Consider the following 14845-nt stretch of genomic DNA (forward strand, 5'->3'; position numbering starts at 1 on the left):
TACACATCCTGTGGGAATTCCCCCGAATTCTGAGGTTATGGCAACAATGTTGCAATAAACTGACAGACACTGGGGAAAGAGGTACCAATGTACCCTAAATTACTGCTGCTGGGTATCCCTGACGAAAACATTACCAATAAATGGGAAAAACAGTTTATATCCACAGCAGCTGGACTGATTAAACGCAACATAGCTCAATTGTGGGGCTCAGAGAATCCGATACTAGCCCAATGACTTGCCGATTTGGACAAATGTGCTGCAGTGGAACACAGAGTATACACGGCTCGGTGGTATCACACCAAGGCCATGAAGATTTGGGGCAAGTGGGAGGAGGGGAGTTGATGGGGGCAACCGGAGATGCTACAGTAAGGAAAAGGGTGTGCTGCTTTGATCTGACTTAATTTGACTATTGTTACCTTATGTACAACGATGATCCTTTGCTTTCAGTTGACGTGACAACAATTGGAGAGAAGTGTATGTCTATGTTTTTTTTGTACTTTTATAAAATAAGATTTACAAAAAAAAAAAAAAGCGCCTGAAGGCGGTTCAAGTCAAATGCGATGACTTGGAGTCCAGAACATGCCGAAATAATATCCGGGTAGTGGGAATAGCCCAGAGCCCCATAAATGTTCCGATAGAAGTGTCCCTGGAGGAGGCACGCCGCACTATGTTCCCGGAAGCGCAATTCTCACCACAATTTCTCGTTGAAAGGGCTCACAGACCACTAGCCCCGCAGCCCAAACCATGGGCCCCTCCACGAACTATCATTGTCCGCCTGCTCAATTATCGCGATTGCGACCTGATCCTCCACTTGTCAAGAGAAAAGGGCACCCTGACATACGACTCAGCCAGAATCCATATCTGCCCGGACTTCTCAAACAGAGTTCAGGCTGCCTGTCGTACATACGATCAAATTAAAAAGGCGCAAAGAGAAAGGAAGATACCCTACGCCATGATGTTTCCAGCAAAACTAAGGGTGCAACATGCAGGCAGAGCCCACTTCTTTGACTCCTCAGAGGCGGCCATGGCATTCACATAACAACATTCCGGCTCCACCTAACAACGGCTGACCACCGCCACAACTCCTGATCAAAGGGGCATAATTCATACTTGTTCCATCCACCAAGGCACCATATCAAGAGGTTCTCCCGAAACAACTATAGTCACATTTAGCACATTTTAAGGTTGGGGGCTACACAGTCCAGTTGGAGGGATGGTGAGGGTGGGCGGGGTAGGGGGTTAGTTGGGATAGGGCTACAAGAAAAACCTGACGGTTTAAAGAGTCACAAAGCGCACACAGTTCACAACTGGTTGAAATACTATGCAAACACTGCTATAAGATGGTACAAACCAGGATGAACCACACGCTCAATCTCCTCACTTGGAACATAAGAGGCCTGGCCAACACGATTAAAGCAGAGAAAATTCTGGCATACGACAAAAGACATGAGGTCGACGTCTTGATGCTACAAGAGACACGCCACACAAAGGGTAGTCGAGTCATTCGCACGAGATTGGGGCCCTATGTGAGTAGGCACAGAATACTCCACACAGTCGAGGGGGATTGACCCTTATACACCACCGCTTGGGGTTCCAACTGACCAGATCAAAGGTGGACACAGGCTGCTACGTTATCATGCAATATTGGTCAATACATACAGCACAAACAGAGGATCCCGATATCTATGTACATATTACAGATCAACACTATCAAGCAACTATAGTATCATATTGGGCAGGGACCTTAACACTAATTTCAACCCGCAAAAAGACAAATCAAACAGGAACCCCAGGTCACAAACTAAAACTGCGCAGGTTATACTGCAGGGCATGTCTCACCTCCTACTCTGGCTCCTGGAGAGAATTACACCCCAGAAGTACACATTTCACTCCAAGGTACACAACCCGAGCTTGCGTATCGACTACTGGCTATGTTCCACGCTACACATCACACAGATTAAAGAATGCACCATCCTCCAGAGAACATTGTCGGACCACTCGCCGGTGGTACTGGCATTGAATGTGTCGGTCCAGGAACGGGGCGCTCGCCTATGGCGGATGCCACCGGCGCTGCTCCGAGATGGGACCATCATTGAACCACTGAGGAACGACATACTAGATTTGACAGCAATAAGGGGTAGGTTGGGGGAGTGGCCACGGTGTGGGAAGCATTCAAGGTCTGGTTAAGGGGGCAACTACTGTCACAAACACATGGCACGCTTCGCACGATCAGAGCAGAACTAAATCACACGGAAAACACGCTACACTCCCTTGAAAACATACACGCAACAACGCCGGGTGAGGAAACACTTGCACCATTACAGGAACAGCTGGAGAAATGTAGGAATTTGGCTGAGCGGGAAATACTATACATCACCCAACCAACAAGAGCCAAGAGCTACGGGGAGGGCAATAAAGCTAGTCGGACCCTGGCTCATTTAGTCAAAGCGGAGCACAATATTAAACCAATCACAAGCATAGTCTGAGTCGATAGGGCGGTTTTCACAGAGCCTGGGAAAATAAACCGGGTGTTCTGAGAGTTTTATGCCACATTATATGCAAACGCAGATCAGATATCAACAATAGCCTAAGACCATTACCTGGGATCCTTCCCACTCCCCAAACTGGAACACCAGGAGAGATTGCTACTAGATCTCCCCCTGACATTGGATGAGATTGTACAGGTAATAAAGGACCCGACGGCTGTAAAGGCCCCGGGTCCGGAAGGTCTCCCGGTAGACCTGTACAAATGTTAATCAGCAGAACTGGACCCTATTTTGTGGGAAGTGTGGGAGGGGGCTACATCAACGGGGATACTTCCACTGTCTGTGTGTGTAGCAGTCATTACAGTCCTGTGCAAGCCAAACAAACCCTAATCTGAACCCACATCCTACCGCCCCATATCACTGATAAACACGGACACAAAAATCTTTGCTAAAGCAGTAGCAAACTATTACCATAGACAAATAAGTTAGTGCAGCCCGACCAGTGGGGTTTATTCCACCAAGATCAACCTCACTGAACCTATGCAGGTTATTTGCCATAATATTCCAACTTGATCCCAAAGTAAAAGCAGTAGCGGTTTCGCTAGACGCAGAAAAAGCGTTTGATTCAGTTTCCTGGCAATACATGTACGCAATTCTGGAACGTATGGGGTTCGGGACACAATTCATGGGGTACATACGACTACTATACAAAGACCCTAGTGCAAGAATTAGAACAAACCACACTATCAACTGGTTTCTCACTGCATAGAGGCAAATGCCAAGGCTACCCATTGTCTCCCCCACCCCCATCATTTTCACCTTAACCAAGAAGGGATGGCAGCGTTCACACGACATAAGCACATTGGCAGAGGCATCCAAATTCGCAGTCCCCCCAATTGATCTCGTTATACCCAGATGACACCCTTTTCTACATACGTGACCACGATATTAACCTGGCCCCAATCATGCAAAATGTATAAGTTGCTAAATACTCTGGATACAAAATGAACTAGGCCAAAACAGAAATTATCCCGCTAACACAAGGTATGACACGGACGGAAAACATGGCTGACTATCGCTGACTGCCCAGCTCTGCGCAGTATTTGGGGGTAAAAGTAGCCACGGATAGAAGAACAAGTTATTACCAACTGTAACGTTCTTTCGACTGGATGTTCCTCCCATGCATTCCTCATCTTTGATAAATCCACTTCCAGCTGGCAGGCCTCAAATGTTTTTCACAGTAGAGGGCACTGCGCATCGACGTCCCTCAAGTCGGTGTCCCTCAAAGGCCTCCGTATCGGCACCGATGTCACCAAAGATCTAAACTCGCACAGCGTCCGTTGCTCAGTTCCATTTTGAGGTGCTGTTTTTGCCTTGTATGAGATGGTTAATACCCTTGAAGAAGCATAGGCTGCAACTACAAGGGAGGTTTTACTGCTGGGAAGGGTGGGAGGGGCGATAAGGAATACGTGGGAGGAAAATCCAGTCGAAAGAATGTTATAGTTGGTAAGTAACTTGTTCTTTGAATGGATTGTGTCCTCCCATGTATTCCTCATCTTTAATAGACTCCCAAAGCAGTAATGTGTATAGGAGGCTGGAGTAAAACGAACTGCTTTCCTTTAAAGATGCAGAGTACAACACAGCTTTTCCAAATTTAGTTTCCTGGCTAGAGGAGGAATCAAGACTGTAGAATTTGGTGAAAGTATGTGCAGGCGACCATGTGGCAGCCACACATGTCTTTAATTTGAACTCCTCTTTGGAGAGCTGAAGAGGCTGCGATAACCCTGGTTTAATGAGCCCTGAGGTGTTGAGGCTCTTTTCCTGCCAATTTATAGCACTCTATAATAGTTTGTATAATCCATCTTGAGATGGTCTGTTTGGTAATAGGTAAACCTAACTTATGCCTTAGATACCCCACAAACAACTGGTCTGCTTGCCTAATTCTCGCAAGTCTACTAATGTAATCCAGCCTGTGCAATCGCCCTTCCTCTTTCCCTGGATGGGGAGGAGGGTAAAATGAAGGTAAGGTTATTTTATGTGTGATGTGGAATTCTGAGAACACCTTTGGGAGAAAATTTGGCTTCACTTGAACTACCTGATCTTTGTGAAAGATTGTATGAGGTTTGCAAGATAAGGCTTGTAATTCGCTCACTCTTCTGGCAGAAGTTAAAGCCACTAGGAAGACTTAAGAGTGAGAAACCTTAATTGGCAGAAATGAAGGGGTTCGAATGGAGTACCCATTAGACATTTTAAAATCTTGATTTGATAGTGTTATATGTGATATGTTTGTTCGTTAATACTTTATTTTGGCATAAAACAACCATAAAAGCCAAGAGATACAATACACATCAGTAAAAACACAGTTACAACATCGCCACATCAATAGACCCCAGTGCTAAACAATAAAAACACAAGCAGGAAAAATACTAATCTAGGTCCAATATAGACAATTCTAGTCTATGAGGAAAGTCCTAACTGGGTGGTGATATACAATCACTTCTGCCAATATGTTGGGCAAACAGAGGATCTATGTTCCAATGACCAGACACAAACATTTCCATAATATCAAGTTGGGACATGGGACGAAATAATAAAGTTACTCACCGTAGTGACTACCTTACTCCTAGTCCATAGTCCCCTTTCCTCCATACTTGTGGGACATTCCGTCCTGAGGGGACAGGACTGGAGCACTTTTGTAAAAAAGCATCAAATTGAAAATGTGTCCTCTTCTTATGCGGGGTACTGCACTCGGCCGTAACCCCACCCTCCTTAGCTCTGCCCCGCGCATCGCCCTTCAGTCCTTTTCTATCGCCAGGTCTGAGACCATTTAAGCAATAACCGAGGATACTTATTAGAGGGGACGGTGGCCGGGGCCTATGGAGGAACAGGGACTATGGACTAGGAGTAAGGTAGTCACTACGGTGAGTAAATTTATTATACTCCTATCTTCCGTCCCCTTTCCTCCATACTTGTCGGAGATTACCAAGCACTCCTTACAGAATAACGGGTGGATGGAACTCATTTATTGAAAGAGGTTTGTAATAACAGCTTGCCCGAACTGAGAATCAGCCCTGGAGCTCAGATCCTAAGCAGTAATGTTTCACAAAAGCTGATTGGAAAGCCCATGTAGCTGATTTGGCAATGGTTTCCCAGGGAACATATTTTTGGAAGGCAATGGCAGCTGCCTTGCCCCGCACAAGATGGGCATGAATTCCCTTTGGGGACTGAAGGCCCTGAAGGGCATAAACTTTGGAGATACAGGAAGCAATCCATCGGGAGATAGTTGCTTTCGAAGCCGGCTTTCCTTTCGGGTCTCCGAAGGTCACCAAGAGTTCGGAAGAGCTCAGAAGATTAGATGTTCTGTCCAAATATAACTGAAGAGCTTGCCTTACATCCAGATTATGCAGAACCCTCTCGGCATCTGAAGCCGGTTCTGAAAAGAAGACTGGTAAGGAAATAGACTGGTTCAGATGAAAATTGGATAGCACCTTTGGAAGGAAAGAAGGATTGGTCCGGAGGACAACCTTATCCTTGTGAAAGGTGAGAAATGGATGCTCCATCGACGAGGCCTGAAGCTTGCTTACACGCCTTCCAGAGGTTACTGCAATCAGAAAGGCCATTTTCCATTAAATTAATTTCAAGTCTGCCATAGCCATGGGCTCGAAGGGTTTATGGCATAAAGCAGTAAGGACCACATTAAGATCCCACTTGGGATGTGGGTTGCATATAGGTGGATATAAATGCAATACACCTGCAAAGTGCCTTTTAATGACAGGGTTTGTCGAAGAAAAAGAGCAAAGGTCCGTGGACAAGTAAGCAGCAATAGCCGACAAATAAGTCCTACAAGACATGCATGCCCGAAGCTGCCAGATGAGAAATGAAAGAAAGGACCGTATCGATGACAGCTTCTCTGGGGTCCTACTTTTTCGCTCAACACCAGTGACAGAAACAGCCATTTGCTCCTGTACTGAGACCTCAAAGGATTTCTTTCTGTCTGGATGATACGCATATTACCCACCGACAAATTGAAGCTTTCTAAAGATGTTAACTCGGGCATCACGCCGCCAAGCTGAACGATTGTGGGGAGGTGTGCCACATCTGCTGATCGCTCTGGAGAAGCAGGTTGGGAATCAGCAGAAGCCTGATCGGTGAGCAGACTGACAGATGCTGAAACTCCGAAAACCAGAATCTGGCTGGCCACCAAGGGGCTATGAATAGGAAAGTGCAATTCGACGTGTTTCTGAGCTTGCATAAAGCCCGGTGAATCAGAGGAAGAGGCGGAAAGGCGTAGGCCCTCATGTTGTGCCACAGAATCTCGAGAGCATCCCCCAGGGAAGAATCTGAGTCCATTCCTGGAAGCATAAAGAGGAAGTTTCCTGTTTGATGACGTCACAAAGAGGTCCACTTCTGGAGTGCCCCAATGGCTAGAAATGTCACAGAGGATCTCCGTGTTCAGTTCCCACTCGTAGCTGACCACCGCTCGCCGGTTGAGAGAGTCTACCGTCACATTCAGCTGGCCCGGAATGTGTACCGCCAACAGCCAAACACTGTGCTGAATGGCCCATATCCAAATCTGAATGGCTAGGTCTACAAGGGGTGGTGACCTGGTCCCCCCCGCCCCCTGCTTGTTGACATAAAACCTGGATACCACATTTTCCATGTGGCTGCGGACCACCTTGTTCACAATCCCTGGCTTGAAAGCTTTGCGCGTCAGGAAGATCACCAGAAGTTCCAGATTTATGTGAAATTGTCTGTCCTGCTGCAACCACAGGTCGAAAACCTGAAGATGATCCATCGTCGCGCCCCACCCAATAAAGGAGGTGTTTGTCATAATGGTCACCTGAGGGGAGGGCTCCTGAAAAGGTGCACCCACCGACAGATTGCTGGAAGAAGACCACCAAAGGAGATCCGACTTCATGTAGGGTGGAACCGAAACCATTCTGGTGTTCGGGTCCACCGCCTGGAGCCAGGAGCTCCGAGGAGCCAACTGTGTAAGTCGCATCTTGAGACGCGCCAGGGGAAGAGCAAGCACGCACGAGGCCATGAGGCCGAGAAGCCTCTGGAACCACCACGCGGACATGCTCTCCGACTGAATAAAGACTTGACACATGGTTAGCAGATCTGCCATCCTGTCCACCGTCAAGTACACCCTGCAGTCTATCGTGATCCAACGGAAACCCAGGAATATCAGGTCCTGAGAGATCGTCATGGAGGATTTCCGCCAGTTCACCAACAGCCCAAGACTGAACAGGAGCTGAAGGAGTGACTGAAGATTGCTTGAGGCTTTCACCGGACAGGGGCTGCACAGAAGCCAGTCGTCCAAATATGGCTACACATTAATACCCTGTAGCCTTAAAAAAGCTGCAATGACTGCCTACATCTTTGTGAAGACACGCAGAGCTGAGACCAAAAGGGAGCACCCGAAACTGATAGTGCTCCTCTCCCAGGGATAACCACAGTTATTTCTGATGCAGGCTTTTGTTCAGGATATGCATATAAGCATCCTGAAGGTCCACAATGCTGAGCCAGTCACCCTTCTGAAGAGAGGACTTTATTTGGCAGGGCATAATCATCTTGAAGTTCTCTTGGGGAAGAGAAAGGTTGAACTGGGAAAGGTTTAGAATGGTGCGCTTGCCAGCCTGGTTGGGTTTTGGCACCGTAACACACTAGAGTAGAAGCCCTCCCCTCGCTTCACTAGGGGAACAGGTTCTACAGCACAGTGTTTCTGGACCTCGGCTCTGAGGGAGAGCGTTCCCGACTGCTGAAAGGGAGGCCTGAAGGGTGGGGTAGGGGGGAGGGGGCAAGTGGCAGCCCATCCGAGCGATGGACAAAACCCACCGGTCGTCGATGATGGTTTGCCACACCTCCAGATGAGACGAGATTCGTTCTCCCACCGGAGTCTCGTGCGAGCACCAAAAAAAAAGTTGCAGACTTTTCGGCGGAGAGATTATCTGTCCCTGAAGTGGAGGCTGACGACCGAGAGAATAACCGTCCACGTTGCTGCCTGTGGCGGGAGTTACCCGGCAGAGGATCAGTCCTGCACGACCTGCGATCGTGGAACCCACTACTGCCTGAAGTGAACTGCGTCACAGGTGTCAGTGAGGCCTTTGTCACCACAGGGACCTCAGTGGACTTTTTATCCATTTTAGCCTTGTGACAGGGAAACTCAGCAGAGCCAGTGCTAGCAGATCTTGAGTGCTTTTGAGACCCCTTAGCTTCTGCTGAAGAAATAGAGCTCAGGGAGGGAAGCTTGGCGTGCCGATACTTGAAGACTTTGCCTCCTCAGCAGGATCTGTGTGACCACTGGATTGTTTATGGGAAGGCTTAGAGTCACCCCCCACAAGGATCTTCGGCCGAGCCGGTATTATGGGGACTTGGATGTTTACTGGACATCTGTCCCTTGAACTAGCCCCCAAAGGAGGAACCTCAGCAACGCCGGTAACAGGAGTTACGATCGACTACCTCTCCCTGTACCGCCTCAACAGAACCGGTACCTCCTCGAACGCGGGAAAGTTGAGGAATCCACCTCACAGACAAGACCTTTACAGGGGCCTCAGTTCTGCTGGTACACACCTTAGCCTCGTTAAGAGGAACCTCGGAACAGAGTCCGGTCTTAATAGCTCTCTCGAGAGGGGCCTCGAACCATGGTTCGGTACAGAAAGCCTCAACAGAGGCCTCAGGACGCACCCCAGTGTCTGTGTGGGAAACTCCAGACAAGAAAACCTTGGAGAGCACTCCGGTACCAAATGCCTCACGACTATGCCGGCTATTAGCACCTGATCGTGAACCTCAGATTGTGATCCGGTATAGGCAGGCCCCTCGCGGAAATCCTCTGAGAAAACCCTGGTATGCCTATTAGGCCTGCAAGGCACCTCAGGATAACTCCGGTAGCAGATCTTTTGAAGCCCCTCCCGGATATGGAGGACCACAGGAAGAAGTCCCCCGTCCGGGGTGCCCTGAAAAGTACAGAACTTACCGGTGTCTCTTCTTTCAGTCAAAGAGTTGGAAAAGCGATGGAGGAACTTTCTGGAAGGTTTCCTCCCACCTGCAAAGGCGCTTAAGTGCCCGGACCGAAAGGAAGTCGCAGAAGAAACACGAGTCCCAACGGTGATCCAATCCCAGACACTCCAAGCAGAGAGAATGGGGATCCGCCCTAGTGAAGCGACACTCACTAGAACAACAAGTGGCAAATCCCAGATGCTCCGGCATAGAGGACTACGCGACCGCAGAACCGGAGCAGGAGAGAAGGACAACAGAAAGAAAAAAGATCTTCCCGGTGACGCCAGCCCTGACTGTGTGGAGAAAAGGACTTAAGGGAGATGCGCGGGGCGGAGCCAAGGAGGGCGGGGTTACTGCCGCGTTCGGTACCCCGCGTAAAAAGAGAAGGACACATTTTCAATGTTAGGCTTTTTTACATAAGTGCCGCGGTCCCGTCCCACAGGACGGAATGTCCCACAAGTATGGAGGAAAGGGGATGGGACGTACGAGTAATTTGGAAAAGATGAACAAAACCAATAGTAGCCTCCTTGGGCTAGCTAATGAATTTCGTTCTTCTCCAGGTCATCAACAAATAACAGCCCATAGCAAAAGTTAAGACCTTGTCTTTAAGCTCCAAGGCCTAGCGACAAGGCCTCTGCCACAGTACATATTCCACAATTATTCAGGAGGGGCTTTAGGGAGAATCTCTTCAAGTCACCATAGAATGGGCACATCAGGGCAAAAGGGACAATATCTTCGGCAACATCCAAGCAAAATGGACAGGTTGCATTGACATTAAGATTCCACCCATTTCCTCAAGGCAGCCAAGGGTAAAATGACCAGATGAGTCTTGAGAAACAGGGTTTGCATCTGCTTGGGTTGCATTACGTCAAAATAGCCCTCATACCCCAAAGACCAGTATCTAGAGAACTGTTCTGATGCTACCAACCCTGCACTAATTTCAGTCTCACTTGCTACCATAAGTGCTTGAGTAACACAGATTTTGAAATCTCTACCAATGTCATTAGGGCTGGTCCAGAAATGGTCAAGTGTCTGAAATTCGTTCTTCAGGCATGAAAGCCAGGGTAAAAACCAGCCTCCCTCTTGGGAGGGCACATTGTCCAGTACATGCCTGTACTTTAATAGATGCTCACTGGTCCACAGTCTAGCCCAGTAGAACAGTGGTTTTGCCCTGCATTTTTGTTTATCTGATACACATTTAATTCCAATCCGACAGGGAGGTTAAGATCGGTAAACCCAGCAAGTTCTTCAAAAATGTATTTTCTGTTATCGCCAGGGGCGAGATGCAAGTCCAACCCCACAGCTCAGAGCCATAAAGCACTGCCTGCCAGGTCTGGGCTTTATAAGCCTCTAAGGCTACACCACTGGCCCTCCATGCTCTCTGGTGAACTTTGCTAGGGCACCACTGTACCTAGCAAGCAGCAGGCCAGCTTTGCCAAGTTGAACAGACCATGTGCAGTCATTTTTGATTCTAACACCCAGATAGTCGTAGGAGTGCACTTCTTTTATCAGGCCATCCGCCAAGGCTAGCTTGACTATGTTGTTTCCTCATCCTGCTACCTCCAAGGACCAAGGCATCAGTCTTCTGGATGTTAATGGAAAGTTCATTTTCCTGGCAGAAGTCCTCAAAGATGTATAGCTGATGATGCAGCCCCATTGGTCTCAAGGATAGTAGAACGGCGTCATCAGCAAACGTAAGAACTGGGATTTTGTCAGATCCCAATGAAGGCGCATCCGTTGACACCCCCAAGAGCTCCGTAGTTACAGCATTTATGAAGATACAGAATAGTAAGGGGGCCAGCACGCTGCCCAGCCACATGCTGATGCCAATCAGACCCAAACAAATTTCAAATTTGCCACCAGTTTAGTACACCTAAGGCTTGTAATACTCTTGTCTCTGCATCTCCCGAATGGTGCAACTCATTGGTGCTAGCATTCCAACATTACATAAACATCAAATGCGTAATAGTCAAGAAACTAGTACATTGCAACTCCATACAGAATTACACCACTATACTTAATGAGACATAAAATAATGTCCTCCTGGAATTTAATTTGGTCCCCGTCACCACAGAACAAGTAAAAAGTAAATACAATACATTCTACCACATGTCCTTGGGATCTAAGTCCGGCTACCATGATAAAACAATGGGGCTCCAACCCTAGCAGCTATCATCCCGAACGTAATCAATAGGTCATATGTTGAAAGTTAGATTCCTGTGGACCTTAAAAGAAACCTGGATCACCCCCTTTCCTAAGAAGGCAACAATACATCCCCAAGATACTCGGAATTACTGCCCAGTCTCAAACCTTTCATTTCTCTTACAAACCTTGGACAAAGCTGCCACTAAACAACTACATGATCACGTGGAACAAAACCAACTACTCGTGGACCATCAAGTAGGATTTCGTCTAGGGAGGAGTACAGCAACTGTGCTCATTGATGTAAATGATCAGCTACTTAATATTATGGACAAGGGCTCTACAGCGCCGATTAGGTTGTTAGACATGTTAGCTGCCTTAGACATCCTGGATCACTTCAATCGCATACCTAGGTTTAAAAATGTTGCAAATACCTCAAGAATTGGTTCAAAACGGATTGGCTCAGACTGCTAAAGTGAATATTGATGGATACGAATCAGAAGACCACAGCATGGCTTGTTGGGTGCCACAACGGGCCCGTTTATCCCCATGACTATTTAATATACATTTAAAAGCACTCCAGGATTCGTTAATATCTCAAAAACCTAAAAGATATTTGCTGAGGATACAAACAAATGAACAAATTAAATTCTAAGACTGACGCACTAATCATATGACCACACAATCCCTTTAAAGCCAGCTCCATTGTGCTCATTTGCAACTTTAAGCACTAGTGTTTACCTGAAGATCCGGGCAAGCTTTCTGTAATTCTTGTATTTTTTCTTGAATGTCAATCAGTTTCTTTCTTTCTTCGTGCAACTGCTTCAGTTCTTTCTGTTGCTGCTCAAGTTTGGCTTCATAAAATTTCTCCCTAAAATGGAGACAAATTATTTTCGGTTTGCAACATATGAAATATATGTATAACTATAATCCCAATTTGTTTTACTTGCCTTGCTTTTTCATTGAGTGCCACATCCCGTTGTGTTTTTCTAACACTGTGTCTAACATTATTTGGTTGAGGCTCTTCATCCTCCGTCACAACACTGTTAGATCCATTACCGGCACAATTCTCTGCATCGTCACCATCCTAAAATCAGAGAATAATTTTAACAAAAGATACTTTTCTACAGTTCAATACATTGTAAGTGTATTCATCTTCGCCTACAACACTATTTTGAGTTTGTTGAAGGATAGCAGAGAGCAAACACCAGTACAAATACAAAGAGCACAAAGCTATCTTAAAGAATCAAACAGTAACTCCTGGTCTCATGGTTAAATACCACCAGGGCATTTAGTTCATGCTGATGGTTTAGGCTGGAAAATTCATATCCACAAGATAAAGAGTAGAGTGAGCACAACACATTAGAATGGGCTAAAACAGAGCACTAGTGTGCGCTTCTTTATAACTGGTGCTGCAGCATAACTCGAAACACCACAGTAAGTTACGGACCAACTTCTGATTGTGAGAGAGGGATACCGTCATTGTTGTGATATCCTCATTGTTAAATATATTACTGTTAGGAATGATTTCTCTTTTAGGCAACTTTCCCTCCATATTCTATGTATCCTCAAACACTTTGCTTTGGTTTTACACTTTGTCCTGACATTTTACAGAGAAATGAAGCCTTCAGCTTCACATTTCCCTTTGGTTGTGTACTGGTTACCAGTTTGGGTAACCTTTTCATATTGCACACAGCATTAAAAAATGCAGTGTAATGGGGATACTTTTGCATCACTCTAGACTTTTATCAAAGGGATTGTTGGTTACTTTTAAATGTGACTCAAGACAAGCTGGTGGCAGCAGTTACCTTTGTACCATTTTTGCTATACCTTTAGTGTGCCCACTCGCGTTTACTGCATTTGGCTACTAATAGTGGCCAGTGTCCTAAAATGGCTGTATCACGAAATTTCTAACTTGTTCTTTGGCAATTTTGTTCTTTGACCTTCTTCTTGCCTTCTCAGGACAGGAATTCCATTTTATGGTCATGCATTCACCCAGGAAAGCTGCTGTTTTTGCAGTATAGTGAATGCCATGTGTGTATGGACCCAGGAAGTGGGCTGGGACTGTCTGGTCCCAATCCACAAACTGCTGCCATTGAGTCTGGTATGCATGCATGAGTCAGACTCACAGAGGGCCCGATTGGACCACTGCTGGAGTGCAGTGCAGATCCTTTCTAACGGAGGGCTGAGTTTGATCACTCACCAGAATTTAGAATAAGAGTCGTCCTACAGCTGGAATGGCAGATCAAAAGGGGAGCCAAGTATCCTTTGTAGTTGTGAAGACAACGGCAGACCGGAGAACTAATTATGAAGAGGCCTGGCAACCATGCTTACTGCTGTCCCGGCAAAGCCCTGCTGGACTACCTGATATCAGAAGACGCTTGCTGGTGCTTCGACCCTCTGGACCGGTGGGACCAACCAGTCTTGACGCCTTCTCACGATCCAGCAGCCTGAAGTCTTGAGAAGAGTCTCTGGACCTGCTGGTGGACTGATCAGCTCCGTTTTGGGCTATCGTGCCAGAAGCATTGCTGTTAGGTAAGATTTTCATAGCAATGATAAATCTTCCTGACCTGTGTCAACCCCAGAACTTTTTGCTTTACTTGTGGATTATTTTCCATATACATCAGTGAGTGGGAACCCATGGGTGCCATCCCACGTCGTGCTGTGACCTTGCAGGGCTGGAATACACTAATACCCTGGGACCTCGAGCCACGGTCTTATGAATTCCGAATATTGCTGAAACTTTGTGGGCATCATGCCGGACCTTCAGAATGGGTCAGAAAGGTCCCCTCATCAGAGTGCTGGACCTTGCAAACGACGATAATCAAACCAGCGATATTCAGTCTTCTTCTAGCTCCTAAAAAGGGCACGAAAATTTGCAGAGCGGCATCCACCCGTGTAGAAACTCTTGCCTGTAGCCTTCCCCATTGAACCCTGCTGCAGAAGCCTTTCCAGTGTCCTGTCTTCAGTCTTCATGACAAGGAATCCAGCAACTGGGTTTTTGGCTGCAGATCCGGAAGTCTTCTTACTGGAACTAGTCTTCCATGCTAAGGTACTATGCTGGCTGGGGTAGTTTGTTACCTTAAGCCTTTGTGATTCCTGTGTAGCTTTGATGTGTTGTGTGCTTGGGAGGCCACCCATCAAGTTCACCCAGGCCCACTGCTGGAATCCTCCAAGGGTGACTTCTCTGAAGTCCCTGGATCCTCAACTAACTTTTA

At 46.9% G+C, this 14845-nt stretch overlaps 1 protein-coding gene across 5 annotated transcripts in view; it reads right to left on the reverse strand.

Moving 5' to 3' along the window:
• The window catches only part of PCM1 (pericentriolar material 1), a 2166942-nt gene that overhangs the window by 1465158 nt on the left and 686939 nt on the right, over window positions 1-14845 (reverse strand). For 3 of the 5 annotated variants that reach the window (XM_069631563.1, XM_069631564.1, XM_069631562.1), the window contains 2 exons: window positions 12574-12714; window positions 12369-12494 (listed from right to left, as the gene is read on the reverse strand). In XM_069631563.1, the coding sequence (XP_069487664.1) occupies window positions 12369-12494; window positions 12574-12714 (267 nt within the window). Of the gene's footprint in view, window positions 1-12368; window positions 12499-12573; window positions 12715-14845 lie in introns of all 5 variants that reach the window. The other 2 variants (XM_069631561.1, XM_069631560.1) reach the window with 1 other exon arrangement.

Source organism: Ambystoma mexicanum, chromosome 6q (assembly GCF_040938575.1).
Source record: "Ambystoma mexicanum isolate Mex_15411 chromosome 6q, UKY_AmexF1_1, whole genome shotgun sequence".
NCBI lineage: Eukaryota > Metazoa > Chordata > Amphibia > Caudata > Ambystomatidae > Ambystoma > Ambystoma mexicanum.